The sequence below is a fragment of the Phaethon aethereus genome (genome assembly GCF_964289735.1).
Source record: "Phaethon aethereus genome assembly, chromosome: 3".
Classification (NCBI taxonomy): domain Eukaryota; kingdom Metazoa; phylum Chordata; class Aves; order Phaethontiformes; family Phaethontidae; genus Phaethon; species Phaethon aethereus.
Window position 1 is genome coordinate 7,028,611 of NC_138576.1, and position 19,569 is coordinate 7,048,179.

General features: G+C 42.9%; 1 protein-coding gene across 1 annotated transcript in view; it reads left to right on the plus strand.

Moving 5' to 3' along the window:
- CD2AP (CD2 associated protein) overlaps positions 1-19,569 on the plus strand; it is a gene marked incomplete at its 5' end in the record, with an annotated part of 86,105 nt that overhangs the window by 10,176 nt on the left and 56,360 nt on the right. Inside the window, one exon of the mRNA XM_081997998.1 lies at positions 14,431-14,630. Within this exon, the coding sequence (XP_081854124.1) occupies positions 14,431-14,630 (200 nt within the window). The remainder of the gene's footprint in view (positions 1-14,430; positions 14,631-19,569) is intronic.

Here is a 19,569-nt window from a genome sequence, read left to right on the forward strand (position 1 = left end):
TAAAGTTGGAAAAGACCTTTAAGATCATAACCTCCCGTAATGCCTCTGCTCCCTCCCCAGATTCCTCAAATACCAATCATTCTGCGTTACTATCAATTAGCTGTGCAAGACACTGCATATGCTGTAGCTGCTTCCAAGCTGCATATTTGGTGATTAGCCGACCATCAGGTTAAAAGAGGAGTGTTGCTGCAGTCCTGAAGTCTTTTCTTCAGGGAGGACTGTGATTTGGGTGCTTCAGTGCTGACTCGAGGGGGGGAAGCTTTTATTTTTAAGATACTACTCTTCTGGCATGTTTCAACCAAATGGGTGTACAAGGGAAGAATTATCAAGAGTAAAGTGGGAGGATAGGCTGATAGGGATGCTCATGTGAGCCTGGTTTCTTTAAAGTGCTCAAGATTATGTTCAGGTACCAAAAAAAACCCCAACAAACCCCATGGTGAATGAGACAGGAATGGTTGATGTGCTGCAGTACTGGGGGAATGGGCCAGCAGGAGCCTCCTGCGGTTCCAGAAAGACAAATGCATAATGCAGTACCTAGCAGGGAACAGCCTTGCTGTCTACTGGGTAGCACGAGCAGGATAGTAGCTAGCAGGTCATGGGGAGTGGTTGTTCCCCATTACCTGGTACTCGTGAGGCTGTCTCTAAAATATTGTGTCCAGTTTTGCTCCTCTTTCCCCTCAAATGCAAGGGAGATGCCAACAAACAGGAGAGTTGAGTGTGGCTAGGAGGCTAGTGCATATAGTGTGCAAGAAGCTGGTCTAGCCTGGAGAAGAGAAAGCTATACTTGTCTCGGAGGCACAGTGAAAAAACAAAAATCAAGGGCTGCAAGTTAGGACAACTAAGTTATATATTCAATCATTTCTATCAAATATAATGGAGAAAAGTTACTATGAGAATTGAGCACCAGAAAAGGCATCTGGGGTGGCAGTTTTATCTCCGTTCTTTGAAGGATTTCAAAATTTAGCTGGACAATGCCGTGAGTGACCTGATTTGACTTTGAGGTTAGCCTTGCTCTGACCATTTGGAGTTAGTGACCTCCAAAGGTCCTTTCAGACCTTGTTTTTCTGTGATTGGAAGTATGGCGAGCCATGCAGGTTTAAGTCATAGTCTTAATAAGATATGCATAAATCCTTCTAAATTCAAGTTACAAATGGATATTTAAAGGACTTGATCTCCTAACTTTTAGAACATAATTGAGCTAGTAAAGCAATTTTATCTCCTTTAAAACTATCTGATTGAGACTGTAGGGTGCCCTTGAGCGTTTGCGGTTTTGACTGGCTTTTGTAAAAACCCATTGCATAAGGATTTTTCTCTGTGCTTTTCAATCAACGGTTCAATTTTAGTATTGACTAAAATGTCCACACTAAAAAATAAATTAACTTTATTAATGACATAATTAGTAGGGACTGTCCTGACAGCATGAAGTCAGATAGGAACATATGTCCCTGTTTTAATGCTGAGCATATTTTGTGGTTTTGCAAGATCCCAATCTGGGACCATTCAGACTGTTGCATCATGCCTGTTTTTAAAGATGAAGGGAACACTCTGTACAGGCTCCGAATGATGCTTTTAAGTTTCCATAAATTTATTTCAAAGCCAGACTCTTGCCATGTTTGCAGATATACAAATTGTCATTCTGAAGGAGATATGTACCAAACTGTAGGCCATCTATCAAAGCATTTTTGCATTTTTTTTAGAGCGTGAAAGGAGTTTTCTTTTGGCTTAAATCCAAAAGGCTTTCAGAGACTTTCTTGTTTTTGTAACTCATGAATTCATAACCTGGAGTTATGATCATGCTGTCCTTTTGGGCTAGAAGAATTCTAAAAAAAAATCTGCAGGAGGAGCTGAAGCTTTTGTAGTAACATGCAGTCCTGATATTGAAGGAAGGAAACTTTTATAAAATTCAAATACAGATTTTTTTTTTTTTTTTTTTGGGGGAAGGGGAGAGGGATGACTTTTTACAAAGAATTCTAACTAAGATAAGCAACAGAGTCTTCAGCTTCAAATGTGTTTTTGTGAGCTAATTATCTAGTGGAGGTTTTAAGGGAAGAATCTGTAATTATGGTGTCGATCCTGTGGTGCTTTTACTGCTTATTTGGTGCTTTGGATTTGAACTAAATCTAGATGAGGTATGATCTTTTGTTCTTCAGAGCTTTTTGGCATGGCTTTGTTATAGCAGCTTTTGTAATTTGGTATTTTGCAACTCACCTTAAATGTTTTGCCAAATAGATGCTATAAAATTAACTTAAGGGAAGGAACAGAGGAAGAGGCGTAAATCTATATAAGGAACAGTGTCTGAATCATGACTTATGAAAATGTGGTGTGCTTTTTAAAAGTACATTACCCTGTGCCCTCTAAGATCCCTTGTTTTCTCTGCATATTAAATTAATAGCACTTTTTCACCTTTGCTTGTGAAGACATTTGCTACCTTTCCTGCAGGTGTCACCTCTCATTTCCAGTCTGGTTTCTTGCAGTGAGCTCTACTCAAACTGAAGAAAATGGCAAGTAGCACAAAACATCACTCTCTGCTTCATATAACTTCCCAGGTGAAACATTTTGACCTCTTCTGTCCTCACACGGTAGTATTAAATACCTGTAGGTGACAGAGATTTTACTCTAATACTTCCTATTTCATGTCTTCTCTTGCTATGAAGGGAGGAATCTGTCAGTTCCTGCTCACAGAAGCAAGGGAGTAAAAACAAATCTAGAATTTTAGCATTTAGTAAGTTTGTGACTGAGTTTAGGACAAGCATTTCTGATAATATTGGAGAAGACATGATTGGATGCTTCTTCTAGAGTTGGTTTAATGTACTGGCAGTGAGGAATGTATAATTAAAATGCTTTTTTTTTTTTGCAGCTGGCTGGTAATGATGACTTATCTACAGGATACAGTTGTACAATTAGGAGGGTATGTGTGGGAATGATTTGCTTCAGGAAAGTGGAAATTGGCAAACTTTTATTTTTTTTTAAGTGTGTTCTATCATACACAGTGGTAAGCACTAGAATGCACTCCAGAAAATTATGGGAGCCTTGAGTAGGAAAATGAGGCATATGTGGTTTGCATGTTTAATGCTTTAGGGCAGGCTGCTGGGCAGGATTTCTGCTATACTGTTTAATTTTCTTCACAAAGTATCTTGCTAATTGTACTGGAGCCAGCTCAAGAAGCTGGTGTTTGAGATGGTTGCTGTTAGGATGCAATGAGTTTCTCATTACTTGAAATAGTTTGAGAGGAAAAGAGTACATTTTTTACAATTTTCAATTGTTCATTTTCCCAGTTACTTCAGCCATTCTTACTGGGCTGTAAAATTAGACATAATCTTTTATTAAAAATGTCTGGTGAGTCATTTCTTGCAGAATGCACCACTGACTTGCCCGATCTAAAAATGCCAGGCGGATTCAAGGCAGCTTCCAGATGGACCAGTTCTGTGCTGACAGAACCAAGGCTCCTGGCTTTTGACTGTCTCATGGGTAGACTGCTATTTTTTTTTTTTTTCCTTTTTTTAGGAAAGCCATTGCTGTAGAAGGATTATTTCTCTAGGCAGAAAATGGTTGTGCTAGAATGGGATCATGCAGCATAGGGCAAAGTATAAATGGAGTAAGGAAAAATAGCAGACACTGCAGAATGGAAGGTAAAAAGAAGAAAAAAGCAAAAATTTACTCAAATAACCTTATTGATGGCTTTGGCAGCGACAGCGGCTGGTTGGGCATCTTGCTGTCTGAGAGTTCATGATTGGGATGTCAGTGGAATAGCAGAAGGAAAGTATTTTTTGGGAGAAGTGTTCAGTGGCTGAAATTAATTTCAGTTTGGCCAACTTGTGCAAGGTTACCTGTCAGCTGTAGGTGTAAAATCAGAAGTGTGAGAAACTTTAATGAGGGATCTGACAGATCTTGTGGATCATAAGTTTGTGAAAGCCACAGGATGCCTCTGGAAGTACATGCTAAAGTCAGTTACTGGTGTGTTCTTTGATTTGTATGGTTTATTTAACACCTAAGTAAAATCTCATTAAAGGTCCCTTCCAACCCAAACCATTCTATTATTCAGACATAAAAATCTTTTAAAGATCATGCAGCCCAACCCTCCTGCCGTGAGCTGGGGCATCTTTCACTAGATCAGGTTACTCAGAGCCCTGTGCAGCCTGACCTGGAATGTTTCCAGGGATGGTGCATCCACCACTTCTCTGGGCAACCTGTGCCAGTGTCTCAGCACCCTCATGGTAAAGAATTACTTTCTTATATCTAGTCTAAATCTACCCTTTTTCAGTTTAAAACCTTTGCCCCTTGTCCTGCCACTACAGACTTTGGTAAAAAGTCTCTCTCCATCTTTCTTATAAGCCCCCTTTATACACTGAAAGGCTGCAATAAGGTCCCCATTATCATTAGAAAGTGTAAAATGCAGTTGAACATGATACTTCATGAAAATAACAGAACTACCTTTTATTCCAGTTTATTCCTTCCCTTCTTCCAATGATGATTTTTTTCCCCTTAAAGCTCATAATATTTAATCAAAATGGGAAGCTGGCAGTAGCTGGGCTGCTGATGCTAAAGTTTGTGCAAGCAAAGGCCCAAATGTGATATTGGATATTGAGAGACTTAAACAATATGTTTGACAGTTGTTTTGTTGCTGTGTGTGGGGTTTTTTTGTGTGTTGGGTTTTTCCCCCCGCCCCGATGTGTGTTTATTCTGGCTTTTTTTTTCTAAAAGCTGTCTTCATAACAGTATAAAATACCCTTACTGTAAGCACTCTAGAGGACTCATTAAGTTTCTAACTGATCTTGTAAACCATGACGTATATCCAGCACCTTTTTGGTGGTGACTTGTGGTAGAAAAGATACACTGTATTCCAGAAGCATGATATATTTTCTTGATAACCAGTGCTATGGTCTTTGATTAGAAAGACTTTGATTTTTAAACTCCCTTCTAAAAAGAATTTTTTTTTTAATGTGATAGAGGAAGAGGACCTGGGACTGGAAGACTGAGCTGCCCCGGCACAGTGCTGCGTGAATGGCAGCTCAGGCAGGGATGGTGCTCTGTCTGATCAGCTCTGATGCTGGGGAAGTGGAAAGAGGGCTTGTTGGGAATTTGGCCTGACTCTGCAGCGTGGTGGCCACTTGCCATAGGTCATGCAATGCTGCATTGAACCTAATGAGCCTTCTGAGACGTGGGATGTGTTGGAGTGAGTGTGAAGGCTGTTGCTTCAAATGGGGCAAATCCTGGATCCAAACTGAGTCACTGCTGGGTGGCAGCAGAGTGTTCGTCGTGCTCTCAGATTTTGGGTGGACACAGCTGAGCTGGTTTTATATAGAATCAGCTTGAGTCCACCAGTGCATATTTGTATTTAAGGTGTCTTTATTGCTTGAAAGCAATCTTTGCCCAGTACCTGAACTAATAAATTCTACAGATTTAGGTTCTCTGTCTTTGAAATGATCCACTACTGGAATAATCAGCTTGCAGCAAATTGGGGGTTAATTGTATATGCTTAAAAGAAAATGTAGATAGAATGGCATGAAAATCTTTCCGTTCCACTGGCATTATGTTGTTTTATTATAAACTAATGAAAGAATCCTGATGGCTCAGGGTACTTTGCTTAAACTAAGACCTTAAGTCAATATTTGAATATATGAGATTGGCATTAATTTAAACTGCAGAGTGCCTCCTCTGCCCCATCCCTTCCTTGTGGAAGCAGAAGTTTGCTTGGCTGGCATGTGGGGGATCAAAGCTTTAGGAGCAGGAAGCAACAGGACTGCTTCAATAGAGAACTGTTTATCAGGACTGGAGCTGGCACGACTGGTATGGCTCACTTGGGAGTAGGCACAGGTAGAAATGTCTCTGGGATCCGTCATTGCTATTTCTGAGGCCATACAGGAGGTGCCCGACCTCCTTTTGAGCTGTTACGAAGGTAGAACATCTTACTAGTGACGCTTTAACGCTTTCGGTCATCCTCATGATGCAACTGTTCTCCATGTGGACCATGAATGTGATGGCTCCGCATGGCGCAGCTCAGTTAAGTTTCTGCTCTTCTGTATAGCTTCACTTAAACCTATTGATTTATTGAAGGCTGTGGTGAGCTATACTGTAAAATATGTGAAGACTGCATGGTTTCCGTTAGTTAAATATACTATTTCTGTGTTCAACTTCTTAATAGCTTGGAACTACATCCCTACCATCAGAGTTGACTGGAAGCCAGTGGTCTCATATTGTTTAGGCATTACGTTAGGATATGGCTTCAATGCAGATTTCAGCTATGTGCAAAGCAGCAAGTGGTGAGGGGTGGCAAGACGAGTGGATCTATAGGGGGGAAGCTGCTGGTGTTAGGGACCTGACATTCATATTGCATGTTTTGGACACTTTCATATCATTCTAGTTCTAGTCTCATCCCATGGACTTAATGCTTATTGAAGATTAGCATGCATTTATAGTGTTCCTGGGCTGCATATTTGTTGATTTAGTTTCAGTGAAACTGCTCCACATGGCGAACTGAAGCATGATAAATGAGGATGGTGTGGAGCTTCACTGAGAAGCAGTACTCCTGATCTGGACAGTAACAAAGATGTAGATATTGATCTGAGTTGGTTTTGGTGCAGTCCTGCACCTCTGACCCTGCAGTGAGCCATCTCAGGGAGATTAACTTGCAGAAAGTTGGCACTAAATAGTTTTCTCTCAGGCTGTTTTCTCTTTATCTGATTCAGCAATAGTATAAATAAGAACCAATTTACATGCAGAGCAGGGGGAAGGGACCGTGTGAACGCATGGAGAAGAGAGGATGGGATCACAGCATCCCTGGGTTAAGATGTCTTGGAAGTACATCTTTGCAGGTTTCCTACTTTCCATTAGTGGCGTAGCTGTCTTGGGCACTGTGAGAAGAAAAGAAGGAAACACAGTGGTTCCGTCTGTTCAAAGCTCCGTCCATAGGCTGCTTCTCATGCTGATGGCTACTGGGGTGTGAAAGCAAAGGAGGTACCTTTTGGCACAAGACCAGTGGTCAGAGTGGTTTCCCCAGCAGTGGGAAATGTGAGGCACTTCCCTACTTAGTGTGAGGAAGACCAAATCCACATCTATACCCCAAAAGACTCCTTTGATCTTCGAGGAACTTGTTATTATTGTCATTGTGGGTCATTGTGTAAACAGGAGAGTGAATCACTGGAGCAGATGCAGAGTGCAGAAGGAGGAGCCTGGCTGAGAGCAGCGGAGGCTCTTGGCCAGGAGGGATTTGTCTTTGGTTGCCAAACCCTGGTGCTCACCTTGTGTGTGTGTCTTACCATCCTGGTAAGACAGGATTTGAGCTTTGTAGGACAAAACTCATGCAGTTTTGGAAGTAGGGGCTAGAAATGGGGAGTCCACCAGGTCTCTTTATTTGAGCATATGGTTGTTATCAGTGACTCGGGTCAGTCAGGGTAACAGGGAATTATGTGGTGTTGAAGTGGAAAAAAAATCCCCATTCTTATAACTACTACTTATGTTTAACACTTATGGAGGTGTTTTCATTGTCCAGTATTTAAACATCTCAACTATATTTTCTGTGTTAAGAGCTGTCTTCAGTGGCCAAATGTATACTATGGTATTACTGTTAAAACAGCTGGAACTCTTGTATCTCTCAAACTGTAGGAAAGTTTCTCGGGAAAGCGATTGGAAGGAGCTTTCTCCTTCAGTCCAACACCTGATTTAGAGATAAATGTGAGGAAAATTATGACAGTTAAAAGGATAAGAGTGTTTCTTCTGTCCTTTCTACCTTTTCTTCTACCTTTGTAGTTCTGTTTATGTATTCATACATAATAACAAAAATGTTATCTTAGTTTTATAGGAGACTAAACTTTGTTTTTTTGTGATAGATGAAGAAGTGGAAATAACAATACTAATGAAGTTTGCTTTGGGCATCTAGCAACTATCTGTTATGATAAATTGGAAAAGCAAAATCTGTTTCTAGCGTAACTGCAGTCCTGCTGGCAAGATACTTCTGGAGGCCACACAACTTTCCAGGGTTCATGTTCCAATAAATGACTTTTAATCTGAACTGACCTAAAACCTGCCTAAGGAGACCTTTATGAAGCATGGCACACAACTCAAGCTCCTCTTGCTGCTTGATGTTGGACTCTGCCCCTCCAGGTCTGCTGCAAGTTTCAGCAAGGCTTCCTGAATAGCTTGAGAGTTATATGCAAGGATATCAGTTATCCCATGAAGAATTTTTTTTTTAATTTTGTAAGCTATTAAGTGTGTTTTTAATGGGATTTATTTTATATCTGGTTTGTATCTTTTTCTGGCTACTACAGAAAGGTCAATGGATTCTGACAGTATTGTAATATCCTAAACAAAGTACCAAGAATGTGAAATTGTACTCTTTGCTGAATGAGGTCTGACACTTGGTTATTTCTGCTGAAGACACAGGCATGCTAGAATTTCAGTATATTTTCCACTCTTTTCCTTGATTTACTTATGTTTGGTTTTTTTTGTAGGGCTCCCTGATGGCCTTAGTTACCCATAATAGGCAACTTCAGAAAGACTGTGTAGCTGAAGACTTCCTTTGTCTAAAATCAGTGAAGATGGGTGTCATGCTTATCAGGAGGATTGCCTTCTGCTTTGACACTGGGATGTGATTGGCAGAAGAGCCAGTTGTATAAGTTTTGGAGAAGTGCAGAACCTACCTGTGCCAGCAGCGACTGAATGCCTCGCGCAGGCAGCGTTGCTATGTTGGCTGACAGCGGGAGCTGTTTTGTCAAAGAGGCAGTGTTGTTAAGACATTTTTCTTCTGTGCCGGGGGGAATAACGTAGTCTGTAGCTGTTGATGGGGCTGACTGGCTTTCACAGGTTTGGTCTGTTTTATTGTTTCTGTAGTAAAATTTTCATCTTGCTCAAAAGCCAAAGACCACTCCCATAAAGCCTGCTACAACCACCTTTTCCCCAAACATGTCCAGTCAATATTTTTTTACTTAGCACTGTTGATTTAATCAATCCCCTGCCCCTGAAAATGTGTCAAAACTTTCAAAAAGCATCATCTGGGAAGTTCTCTAATTAGAATCAAAGACTCATTAAGGTTGGAAAAGACCTTCAAGATCATCAAGTCCAACTGTCAACCCAACACTGCCATGCCCACTAAACCATGTCCCGAAGTGCCGCGTCTGCACTTCCAGTGGTGACTCTGCCATTTCCCTGAGCACCCTGTTCCACTGTTTGACCACTCTCTCAGTAAAGAAATTTTTCCTAATATCCATTCTAAACCTCCCCTGACGCAACCTGAGGTCGTTTCCTCTCATTCTATTGCTAGTTACTTGGGAGAAGAGACCAATACCCACTTCACCACAACCCCCTTTCAGGTAGTTGTAGAGCGCGATGAGGTCTCCCCTCAGCCTCCTCTTCTCCAGACTGAACAACCCCAGTTCCCTTAGCCGTTCCTCACAAGACTTGTTCTCCAGCCCCCTCACCAGCTTCTTTGCCCTTCTCTGGACACAATCAAGCACCTCAACATCCTTCTTGTAGTGAGGGGTCCAACACTGAACACAGGATCCAAGGTGCAGCTTCACTAGTGCCGAGTCCAGGGGCACAGTCACTTCCCTAGACCTGCTGGCCATGCTGTTTCTGATACAGGCCAGGATGCTGTTTGCCTTCTTGGCCACCTGGGCACACTGCTGGCTCATGTTCAGCCGGCTGTCAACCAGCACCCCCAGGTCCTTTTCAGCTGGGCTGCTCTCCAGCCACTCCTCCCCAAGCCTGTAGTATTGCATGGGGTTGTTGTGACCCAAGTGCAGCACCCAGCACTTGGCCTTGTTAATTATGTTGGAAGGCTGTCATGTCTGGGTGAAAGCAAGCTGCCACCTAAGGTGTTTCTTTGGCTCGAATCAGTCACAGAATTGCTGAGGCTGGAAGGCACCGTTGGAGGCCATCTAGTCCAACTCTTCTGCTTGGAGCAGGGGTCAGCTGCAGCAGGTTGCTCAGGACCATGTCCAGTTGAGCATCTCCAAGGACAAATAGTTCCAGTGTTTGATCACCCTCACCTCAGTGGTTGTGTGTGTGTGTGTGTGTATGGCACCTGTGTGTGTATATGTGTATATATATGTTTAAGTGGAATTTTTTCTGTTTCTGTTTCTGCCTGTTGCATCTCCTTCTTTTGCTGGACACCGCTTAGTCTTCTCCACACCCTCATCAGTAAGATCTCCCTGAGCCTTCCTTTCTCCTGGCTGAACAGTCCCAGCTCTCTCAGCCTTTCCCTGTGTGAAGATACTCTAGTCCCTTAGTCATCTTCATGGCCCTTTCTTGGGCTCACTCCAGTATGTCCATGTCTGTCTTGTGTTGGGGACCCAGAATGGGACCTGGCATTCCAGAGGAGTCTCACTAGTGCTGAAGAGAGAGGGAGGATCACCAGCCTTGACCTGCTGGTATTATTTCTCCTAATGCAGCTCAGAATGCTGTTGGCCTTATTTGCTGCCAGGGTGTGTTACTGGCTCATGTCAACTTGGTGCCTAAGCTGCCTCCTAGCCAAGCAGTCCGCAGACTGTACTGGTGCATGGAGTTGTACCTCCCCAGGGGCACAACTTGGCATTTCCTTTTGAACTTCATGAGGTTCCTGTTGGCCCATTTCCTCAGCCTGTTGAGGTCCTTCTGAACAGCAGCATGCCTGTCTGGTCTGTCAGCCACTCCTCACATTTTGTATCGTCGGGAGACGTGCTGAGGGTGAGTTCAGTCCCCTCATCCAGATCATTAATGAAGATATTGAACAACTTGGCATTGACTCCTGGAGCACACCAGTGGTGACTCTCCTGCAGCTGGACTTTGTGTCATTGATCACAACCCTTTGAGCCTGGCATTTTTGACAGTTTTCTGTCCATTTCACTTTACACGTATGTGGCCTGTACTCCATCCATTTGTGTATGAGGATGTTATGGGAGACAGTGTCCACTGCTTTCCTATCATCCACTGAACTAGTAATTTCATTGTAGAAGGCTGTCCAGTTGGTCAGGCATGATTTCCTCTTCCTACATCTTTGCTAATTCCCATGATCACCACCTTGGTGTTCCTCAATGGCACAGGCTCAGCTACCTCTGTTTCACTGAACAGAGCTTCCAGCCCCTTGACTGCTACCAGGGCTCTGAACCTAGTCCCGTATTTCTAAATCTGTTCTGTCACTTCTTATAGTCTATGTTATGCCTTATTTTCTATAATACCCTAATCAACCTGACTCTGTTTTGGCCTGTCATTTTTTGTTTCCTTCGCTCTTTCCTTGGTTGAGAGCATGTGCCAGGTGACATCTTATGGGTTTTTTTTGAATTCTTAACAAAATAAGTTTGCCACTTACTTGTTAGAGATCTGGGATAAAGATGACATCTTCTTTGCACCCAGTGTAGGAGGTGGTTTGTGATGGCCCATGCTGCCTGTGAAAACTCAGGAAAATGTTGTCTCCCTCTCAGGTGAGCTTTGGTCCTGCTGGAAGTGCCAGAAAAGCACGGTTAACCTCACGTTGTTCATGCTCAAGCATGAGAAGACTATTTTTCATCCAAGACTTGGTCATTATGGACTTTTAAGCTACAGATAATTGGTTTGAGTTGGGTTTGAAATTGAGGCAGCTGTTTAAAAAGCAGAGGGGAGGTAAGACAGGTATTTTTGGTAGTTTGTATGGCTGAGGTGTTTTGCCAAACCTTCTACCAGTTGAGACTTTCTGGCTTTGAAAGTTTTGACGAGCTTATATTATTTCAGTCCAACTTACTGCTGAGTGATTTTAGTAACACATCTGTTCTTGAGTGAAGTTTTTAAGTGAGAACTTGAAGCATTCAGAAGTATAATCCATGGACTGACATGATTCCTGATTATTGTTATTATAAGGAGTTGTGATTCCTTAAAAACACTTTCTGTCACTGCTGGACACTGCTTTTGCTTGGGTAAATACTATGTTTGAAGGCCTTTCAGAGGCATATTTAATCGGGACTGTTTTGGCAATAGAATGGCTCTTGCCCATCACTGCAGTCCGAATTACCTGGAGGGTAATTCGTTTAGTGCTACTTGCTAATACTGAAATGTAAAACTGGTAAGTGTTCCTCTGGAGGATGACATAATAGTGAGATGTGTAGCTTCTTGCTGTTTCCGTGTCGTCATGTGATAAAAACATACAGGATGAAACTATCTCGACATTCCCCATGACCTCTCCCTCTTTACAGGTGAGACAACAGAGTTTAGATCTGTTTTGTATGCATATCCATGAGAGTGAGGGTGGTATTGAGTATCACTGACAAATACAAGAGGAAATTAAGAACCTAAATTTCACACATAAAAAGCTGATGTTCGTTTGCTGCTATCTGTCTTTGGAACACACAGACATGTGGATGGTGACTGGGAGGTTCCTGAGACCTTCCTTTGGTTGTTGGCATGACCAAGTCCATATTTTACAGTCTGGAAAGGTGACCAAAATGAATGTGTTTGTGCATTTCAAGCACAAATATAGAAATATTCCCCCAAGGAAATAAAGAAGCTTTCAAAAATAATTAGTTCATGTTGACATAGTGTGGTTATGATTACCTACTGTTTCTGAGGAAAAAGGACCAGGTGTTTGGCAGTTCAAGTTGTAGTTTGCAATGCTGTAAGTGTTTACCATGACTGACATTGTTCTGATCCATTTTCCATGTTTGACTTCATAAAACTGTCCTGTAGTGTGTATATTGAAATAGAATACTTGCTAATGTGCTTAAAACCAGAGTTTATTATGACAGAAACATGTTACATGGATATTTCTTATATTTTTATGCATTTATGGGTTTCCAAAATGGTTGGATCGAGTTTGTTGGAAGATGACATTTTTATTTCCAGACTGTAGGTGATGAATGGCAGTTGTCTTTATGATCTGTGGCTGCCAGAATTTCCTATCTGTTGGGCAATATTTCATGTCAGCCACTCAAAAAACAATTCAGTGCAGAAACAAGACAAAACTACTATGCTTGCTGCAGGCAGTAATGGGGAAATATGATGCTTTGAAGCAAGCTTAGAGAATACGTTTGGCAAAAACAGTATACAGTACAAAAAGAATATGTTAGGAGTTGCAGAGTGTGTATATGATGAGCAGATAACTCTGGTGATGGCTTCGGTTCATAATGGAGAAAAATTTTCTTTCGTACAGAAAAAAAAGCAAAAGTAAGTCTTCATGTTTATATTTGACTGGCTCCTTTGTTAATGGGTGTATTCAGACAATAGTTTGCCAGACAGATCATTCTGGTTTCTCTTATATTCGTGGCACCATCATGTAATTCTGTGTTTTACTAAGGGTTTTCTGACTTCATCTATAGGCAGCAGAGGGATAAAGGCTATGTCACAACATGCGTGCAGCAGCACTTTTGATCAACGCTGTCCACAAATCAGAATTATACATTGATTTAATGGAGCTGTAAGTTCAATATCAGTAAAAAATAGTTTCTCCCATTTGTTTCCTTAATTTGTAAATTAGCTCCTGGATATTGTCATGCACTGATAAAATGAGGAGTAACCTGGGAAAAAACTTTTACAGCCGTCTAGGATTTCTGTCTTTTAACGCTGTTGTGCTCTTGTCTTTGTGTGTGTTTGTTGTGATCTGCAGAGGGGGTTTTCAGTGAGAAAAGTGTTGCGTTTGGTAGTGCCTGGGTATCTGGACTGGATTTGAGTGAGAGGGAAAATTATTTGATTGCTGCAGGTTTGTGGAAATTTCTGGCTTAAACAGAATTTCGTGATGAACAAATGAACCTTTATTACCAAACAAGCCTTAAGCTGTCAGGAAGCAGCTCTCATGAATCTTGTGCAACAGATGGGCAAGTATGTAAATACGTTGCTATGCTCTTCTGAGTAAATGTAATTGTATCAAAATTAAAGCTCTGCTCACTTACTCTTCTTCATACAAAACCAGATGAATCTGAAGGAGGGTGCCTTTCACATGTCTGTGCAATTTATGTTGTATTATATTGTCAAGCGTACACCTTCTGGCTGTATTACATTTCTTGGATCAAACCTGCAAAAACATTGTGTTCAGCAGTCAGTTTTTTGCAGATACAATAGCAGATGCAAGTACGAGAACTAACAAAGCATTGTATGTATGTCCCATACATGCACAATTTGAACCTTTCTCTCTCCTTGTCCCCAAATATGCACCGAGTAACAAATGCTTGCCCTGTGGCAGTGATTCATAACTGGTAAATCTTGGGCTGGACTGTGGAGGAGTGGGTGGAAAAAACCCCCGCTGTCAGCAATCCCTTCCACCACATGTACACAAAAACCTACCTGCCACCAAGAAAATATGATCCGGTATTATATTCCTAAATTTTCTTTATTCTAATAGATGACTGCCCATTTTTTTCTCCTCTCCAAAATGGTTGGGAACACTACAATTCACAAATAAATGTTGCTGCAAGGGAAATGTTTGTTCTTAGCATTTGTCATTAGATTCTGCATTTTTGTACATCATGGCTTTCAAGTTGCATTTCCATGTCTGAGTTGTATTCACTGCGGTGTGGGTTTTTTTTTTCTTTTTAGTGGACTATATCGTGGAATATGACTATGATGCAGTGCATGATGATGAGTTAACGATCCGAGTTGGGGAAATCATCAGGAATGTGAAAAAACTGGAAGAAGAAGGATGGTTAGAAGGGGAGCTAAATGGCAAAAGGGGCATGTTCCCTGACAATTTTGTGAAGGTGAGTTTTCTGTATTGACTTGGTTTTACTGTGATCGTACAGCAGGCTAGTTATTGAGATCGTTAGAATACAGATTGGTTGTATTTGTAACAAGATGATTTTTTTTTAACTGGAATCTTAAATGATTACTTTCTTGGTATGCTTTTGAAGGCCTTTTTTGAGTAAGTTCTGCTGTCTCTTCTTACTGACTTTAGCATTTCTTTTGGTCTGTACCCTTGCACTATATGTTCTCTCCTCCCTACTGCTGCAGTGCTCTAACAGCTGTTTGTAGCCATGGTTATCTTCATTAGTGAGATGAACTGATTGAAAAAACAAAGCCACAAAAAACCCCCAAACCTACGCCTACAGAAGACACCAAGGCATGAGAAAGTTGGGAAGCTCAGTCAGCCCATCTATAATGAAAAACTAATGTCCTCAGGCTGTATTTGTGTGGGTGCTTCAGCCTGGAGTAAGCTGCTTTGTTCGAAGGAGCAATTCTGCCCTACCCCAGACTCCCCGTTTCTGGCACTGCTGCTTTTTTTGATAGTGCACAGGGAGAGGACAGGGAACACGTCCGGCTAAAAGGTAACTATGAAATTGGGTTGTGCTTTTGGACTGTTTGGTTTCCTGACTGGGCTCCCCATTTGTCAGCAGCAAGTATCTGAAATTGGAAGGGTGTGAGATAAGTGCTCCACTGGGCTACAGCACTGTCGTGTCTTTGGATTAGTCATCATCTTTCTAAATACGATTCTCTTCTCTGAGATACCTGTCTCACTCAGTGCTGTGTGACTGACTTGTGGTAGTTGTCTTATGTTGTGAGATATTTCTTCTCAAACCTTTTGTTTAACCTTTTATATTTATTCTGTGTTTGTGTCCTAATTTTAATCTTAGCTTTTCTTTGCATCTTCCATGTTTTCCCATTTTCTCTGCTAATTTTCTACATGTAATATTGAGTATGCACCTATTTATTAGTTACTCACAATGAAGAAGTCTGCAAAGCAGCTAGGTATGCTATTCTACATGTAACTTCTGAAATTCAGAGTCTGCTGAGCTGCAGGTATTTTGTCATCTAAATTATGCAGATGTTAGGAGGTGTTATGCTTTGCTTCTTTCTGCTTTCTAACCTTTTTAGTAACTTCCAAGGATTCCTTAGTGTAACTTCCGTATAGTCAAACAGAATTTAGATATTCCTGTTTCTTTTGAAGTGAAATTAATACTTTGCGAAACAGAATTATCTAACGTATCTTACTGTGTGATATTTTCAACAACGTAAAGGGAAGGGTTAAACATAAGGAGAAGTTTGTTCAGTGCTAGAAACACTTCTTTACACTTGCCTACATTACATATGCCTTGATGAGCATGACTGGCAGACTGGTAACAACAGATAAGGAGAAGGCTGAGGTACTTAACGAATTCTTTCACAGAATCACTAAGGTTGGAAAGGACCTTCAAGATCATCAAGTCCAACCATTAACCCAACACAACCATGTCCCCTAAACCATGTCCTGAAGTGCCACATCCACACATTTTTGAATACTTCCAGAGATGGTGACTCTACCACCTCCCTGGGCAGCCTGTTCCAGTGCTTGACCACTCTCTCAGTAAAGAAATTTTTCCTAATATCCAGTCTAAACCTCCCCTGGCGCAACTCAAGGCCACCTCCTCTCGTTCTATCGCTAGTTAGTTGGGAGGAGAGACCAACACCCACCTCACCACAACCCCCTTTCAGATAGTTGTAGGGAGCGACAAGGTCTCCCCTCAGCCTCCTCCAGACTGAACAAGCCCAGTTCCCTCAGCCGCTCCTCATCAGACTTGTGCTCCAGACCCCTCACCAGCTTCGTTGCCCTTCTCTGGACACAATCAAGCACCTCAGCATCCTTCTTGTAGTGAGGGGCCCAAAACTGAACACAGTATTCAAGGTGCAGACTCACTAGTGCCGAGTACAGGGGCACGATCACTTCCCTACTCCTGCTGGCCACACTGTTTCTGATACAGGCCAAGGACGCTGTTAGCCTTCTTGGCCACCTGGGCACACTGCTGGCTCATGTTCAGCTGCCTGCCAACCAGCACCCCCAGGTCCCTTTCCGCCGGGCAGCTCTCCAGCCACTCCTCCCCAAGCCTGTAGCGTTGCAGGGGGTTGTTGTGACCCAAGTGCAGGACCCTGCACTTGGCCTTATTAAACTTCATACAGTTGACCTCTGCCCATCGAGCCCTCCTACCCTCCAGCAGATCAACACTCCCACCCAACTTGGTGTCATCTGCAAACTTACTGAGGGAGCATTCGATCCCCCCTCTCATCCAGATCATCAATAAAGATATTGAACAAGACCAGCCGCAGAACCGAGCCCTGGGGGACACCGCTTGTGACTGGCTGCCAGCTGGATTTAACGCCATTCACCACAACTCTCTGGGCTTGGCCATCCAGCCAGTTCTTTACCCAGCGAAGAGTACACCTGTCTAAGCCACAAGCCGCCAGTTTCTCCAGGAGACTGCTGTGGGAGATGCTGTCAAAGACTTTACTAAAGTCCAGGTAGACAACATCCACATCCTTTCCCTCATCCACTAGGTGAGTCACCTACTTTGCCTCAGTCTTCACTGGCAATCTCTTTTCTTACACCTCTTGAGGTGGTGGACTGCAAGATAGGGACTGGAGGAGCAAAGACCCTCTCACTGTAAGAGAAGGTCAGGTTCGTGACCACCTGAGGAACCTGAAAATACAGAAGTCTATGGGACCTGATGAGATGCATCCCAGAGTCTTGAGGGAACTGGCTGATGCAGCTGCCAAGACACTCTCCAGGATATTTGAAAAGAGCTGGCAGTCAGGTGAAGTCCCTGGAGACTAGAAAAAGGGAAACATTGCACCCATTTTTAAAAAGGGTAGAAGGGAGGCCCCTGGGACCTACCAGCCCATCAGCTTCACCGTGATGCTTGGGAAGATCATGGAGCAGATCCTCCTAGAAGCTATGCTAAGGCACATGGAGGACAAGGAGGTGATTTGAGACAGCTAGTATGGCTTCACCAAGGGCAAGTCCTGCCTGACCACCTTAGTGGCCTTCTATGATGGAGTGACCACATCAGTGGACAAGGGAAGAGGTCCAGCTGTTGTCTACCTGGACTTCTCGTAAGGCCTCTGACACGGTCCCCCACAACATTCTTCTCTCTCAGTTGGAGAGATATGGATTTGATGGCTGGACTGTTGGGTGGATGAGGAATTGGTTGGATGATTGCATCCAGAGGGTAGTGGTCAATGAATGGCTCAGTGTCGAGATGGTGATCGGTGACAAGTGGCGTCCCTCAGGGGTCCATATTGGGACCAGGACTCTTTAATATCTTCATCAGTGACATGGACAGTGGGATTGAGTGCACCCTCAGGAATTTTGCAGGTGAGTGGTGCAGTGGTGAGTGGTGCAGTTGACATTCCTGAGGGACGGGATGCTATCCAGAGGGAGCTGGACAAGCTCGAGGAGTGGGCCTGTGTGAACCTCATGAGGTTCAACAAGGCCAAGTGCAGGGTCCTGCACATGGGTTGGGGCAACCCCTGCTATCAGTACAGGCTGGAGGATGAAGGGATGGAGAGCAGCCCTGCTGGGAAAGACTTGGGGGTACTGGTGATTGAAAAGCTGGACATGAGCCAGCAGTGTGTGCTCACAGCCCAGAAGCCAACCATGTCCTGGGCTGCCCCCAAAGCCGCGCGACCAGCAGGTTGAGGGAGGGGATTCTGCCCTTCTGCTCCGCTCTGGTGAGACCGCCCTGCAGTGCTGCGTCCAGCTCTGGAGCCGTCAGCACAGGAAAGACATGGAGCTGTTGGAGGGGGTCCAGGAGAGGCCACAAAAACAATCCAAGGGGTGGAACACCTCTCCTATGAGGACAGGCTGAGAGAGTTGGGGTTTTTCATCGTGGAGAAGAAAAGGCTTTGGGGAGACCTTATTGCAGCCTTTCAGTACTTCAAGGGGGCTTCTAAGATGGGGACAGACTTTTTATTGGTGCCTGTAGCGACAGGACAAGGGATAATGGTTTTAAACAAAAAGAGGGGAGATCTAGACTAGATACAAGGTAGAATTTTTCACCATGAGCGTTGTGAAACCCTGGCCCAGGTTGCCCAGGGAGGTGGTAGATGCCCCATCCCTGGAACCATTCCAGGTCAGGTTGGACAGGGCTCTGAGCAACCTGGTCCAGTTGACAACGTTAGGTGGGTTAGACTAGGTGACCTTTAAAGGTCCCTTCCATCCAAACTCTTCTATGATTAAATTTGACAATTTTTCTGTTCTGTTTCTTTTTTACTGAAAAAGGGAAATTACTCATTTTTGATTTACTCTGGAGGGATTTAATTACCTACCTTTTAAAACTGATGTGAATAATCCAGTTTTTCTCAGAGAGGGTTGTTTACTAAGGGAAAGATTGTACGAATGTCTTTCACTTGTCTGGTGTTTTAAGTGGTTTGTAGTTTAGTTTAAAATCCATTTTGGGGTTTGAGTCCTGTATAAATAGTAATTTTACTTTAAGCGATGTTTTGATGACTGCTGTGTTGATGGTGTACTTAATTAGCACTCAAGTGCCATACAGGAACAAAGCATCAGACACTCTTCTCTGGTGCTTGTGCCATCAAGACAGTCTTTCTACTGAACAGTAAAGAGGGGTCAGATGTGCCTTGTTTCTGTGTGAAATACTGAACTTGTTGGGTGTTTTCTTGCCCTTCTGCAGGTATGGTTTTTATAAACTTCATTTGAAATTATTTCCATCCTGAAAAATCTTCATGCCTCTCAGTTCCAGGTATTTTTAACTATACAGCTGTTCAGTATGTGCATGGTTCGGACAGATGCCCTGAATTACAGGGAGCAGTCAGTTTTCTAGAAGGTGTAGGTATTTGGAGAGGTATAAAAGAAGCTGTGTAGAAGAAAATTACCTCTTTGGTTTCATGATGACATGGGATAACTTGCCTTCATGGTGCTGGAGTTGAGTG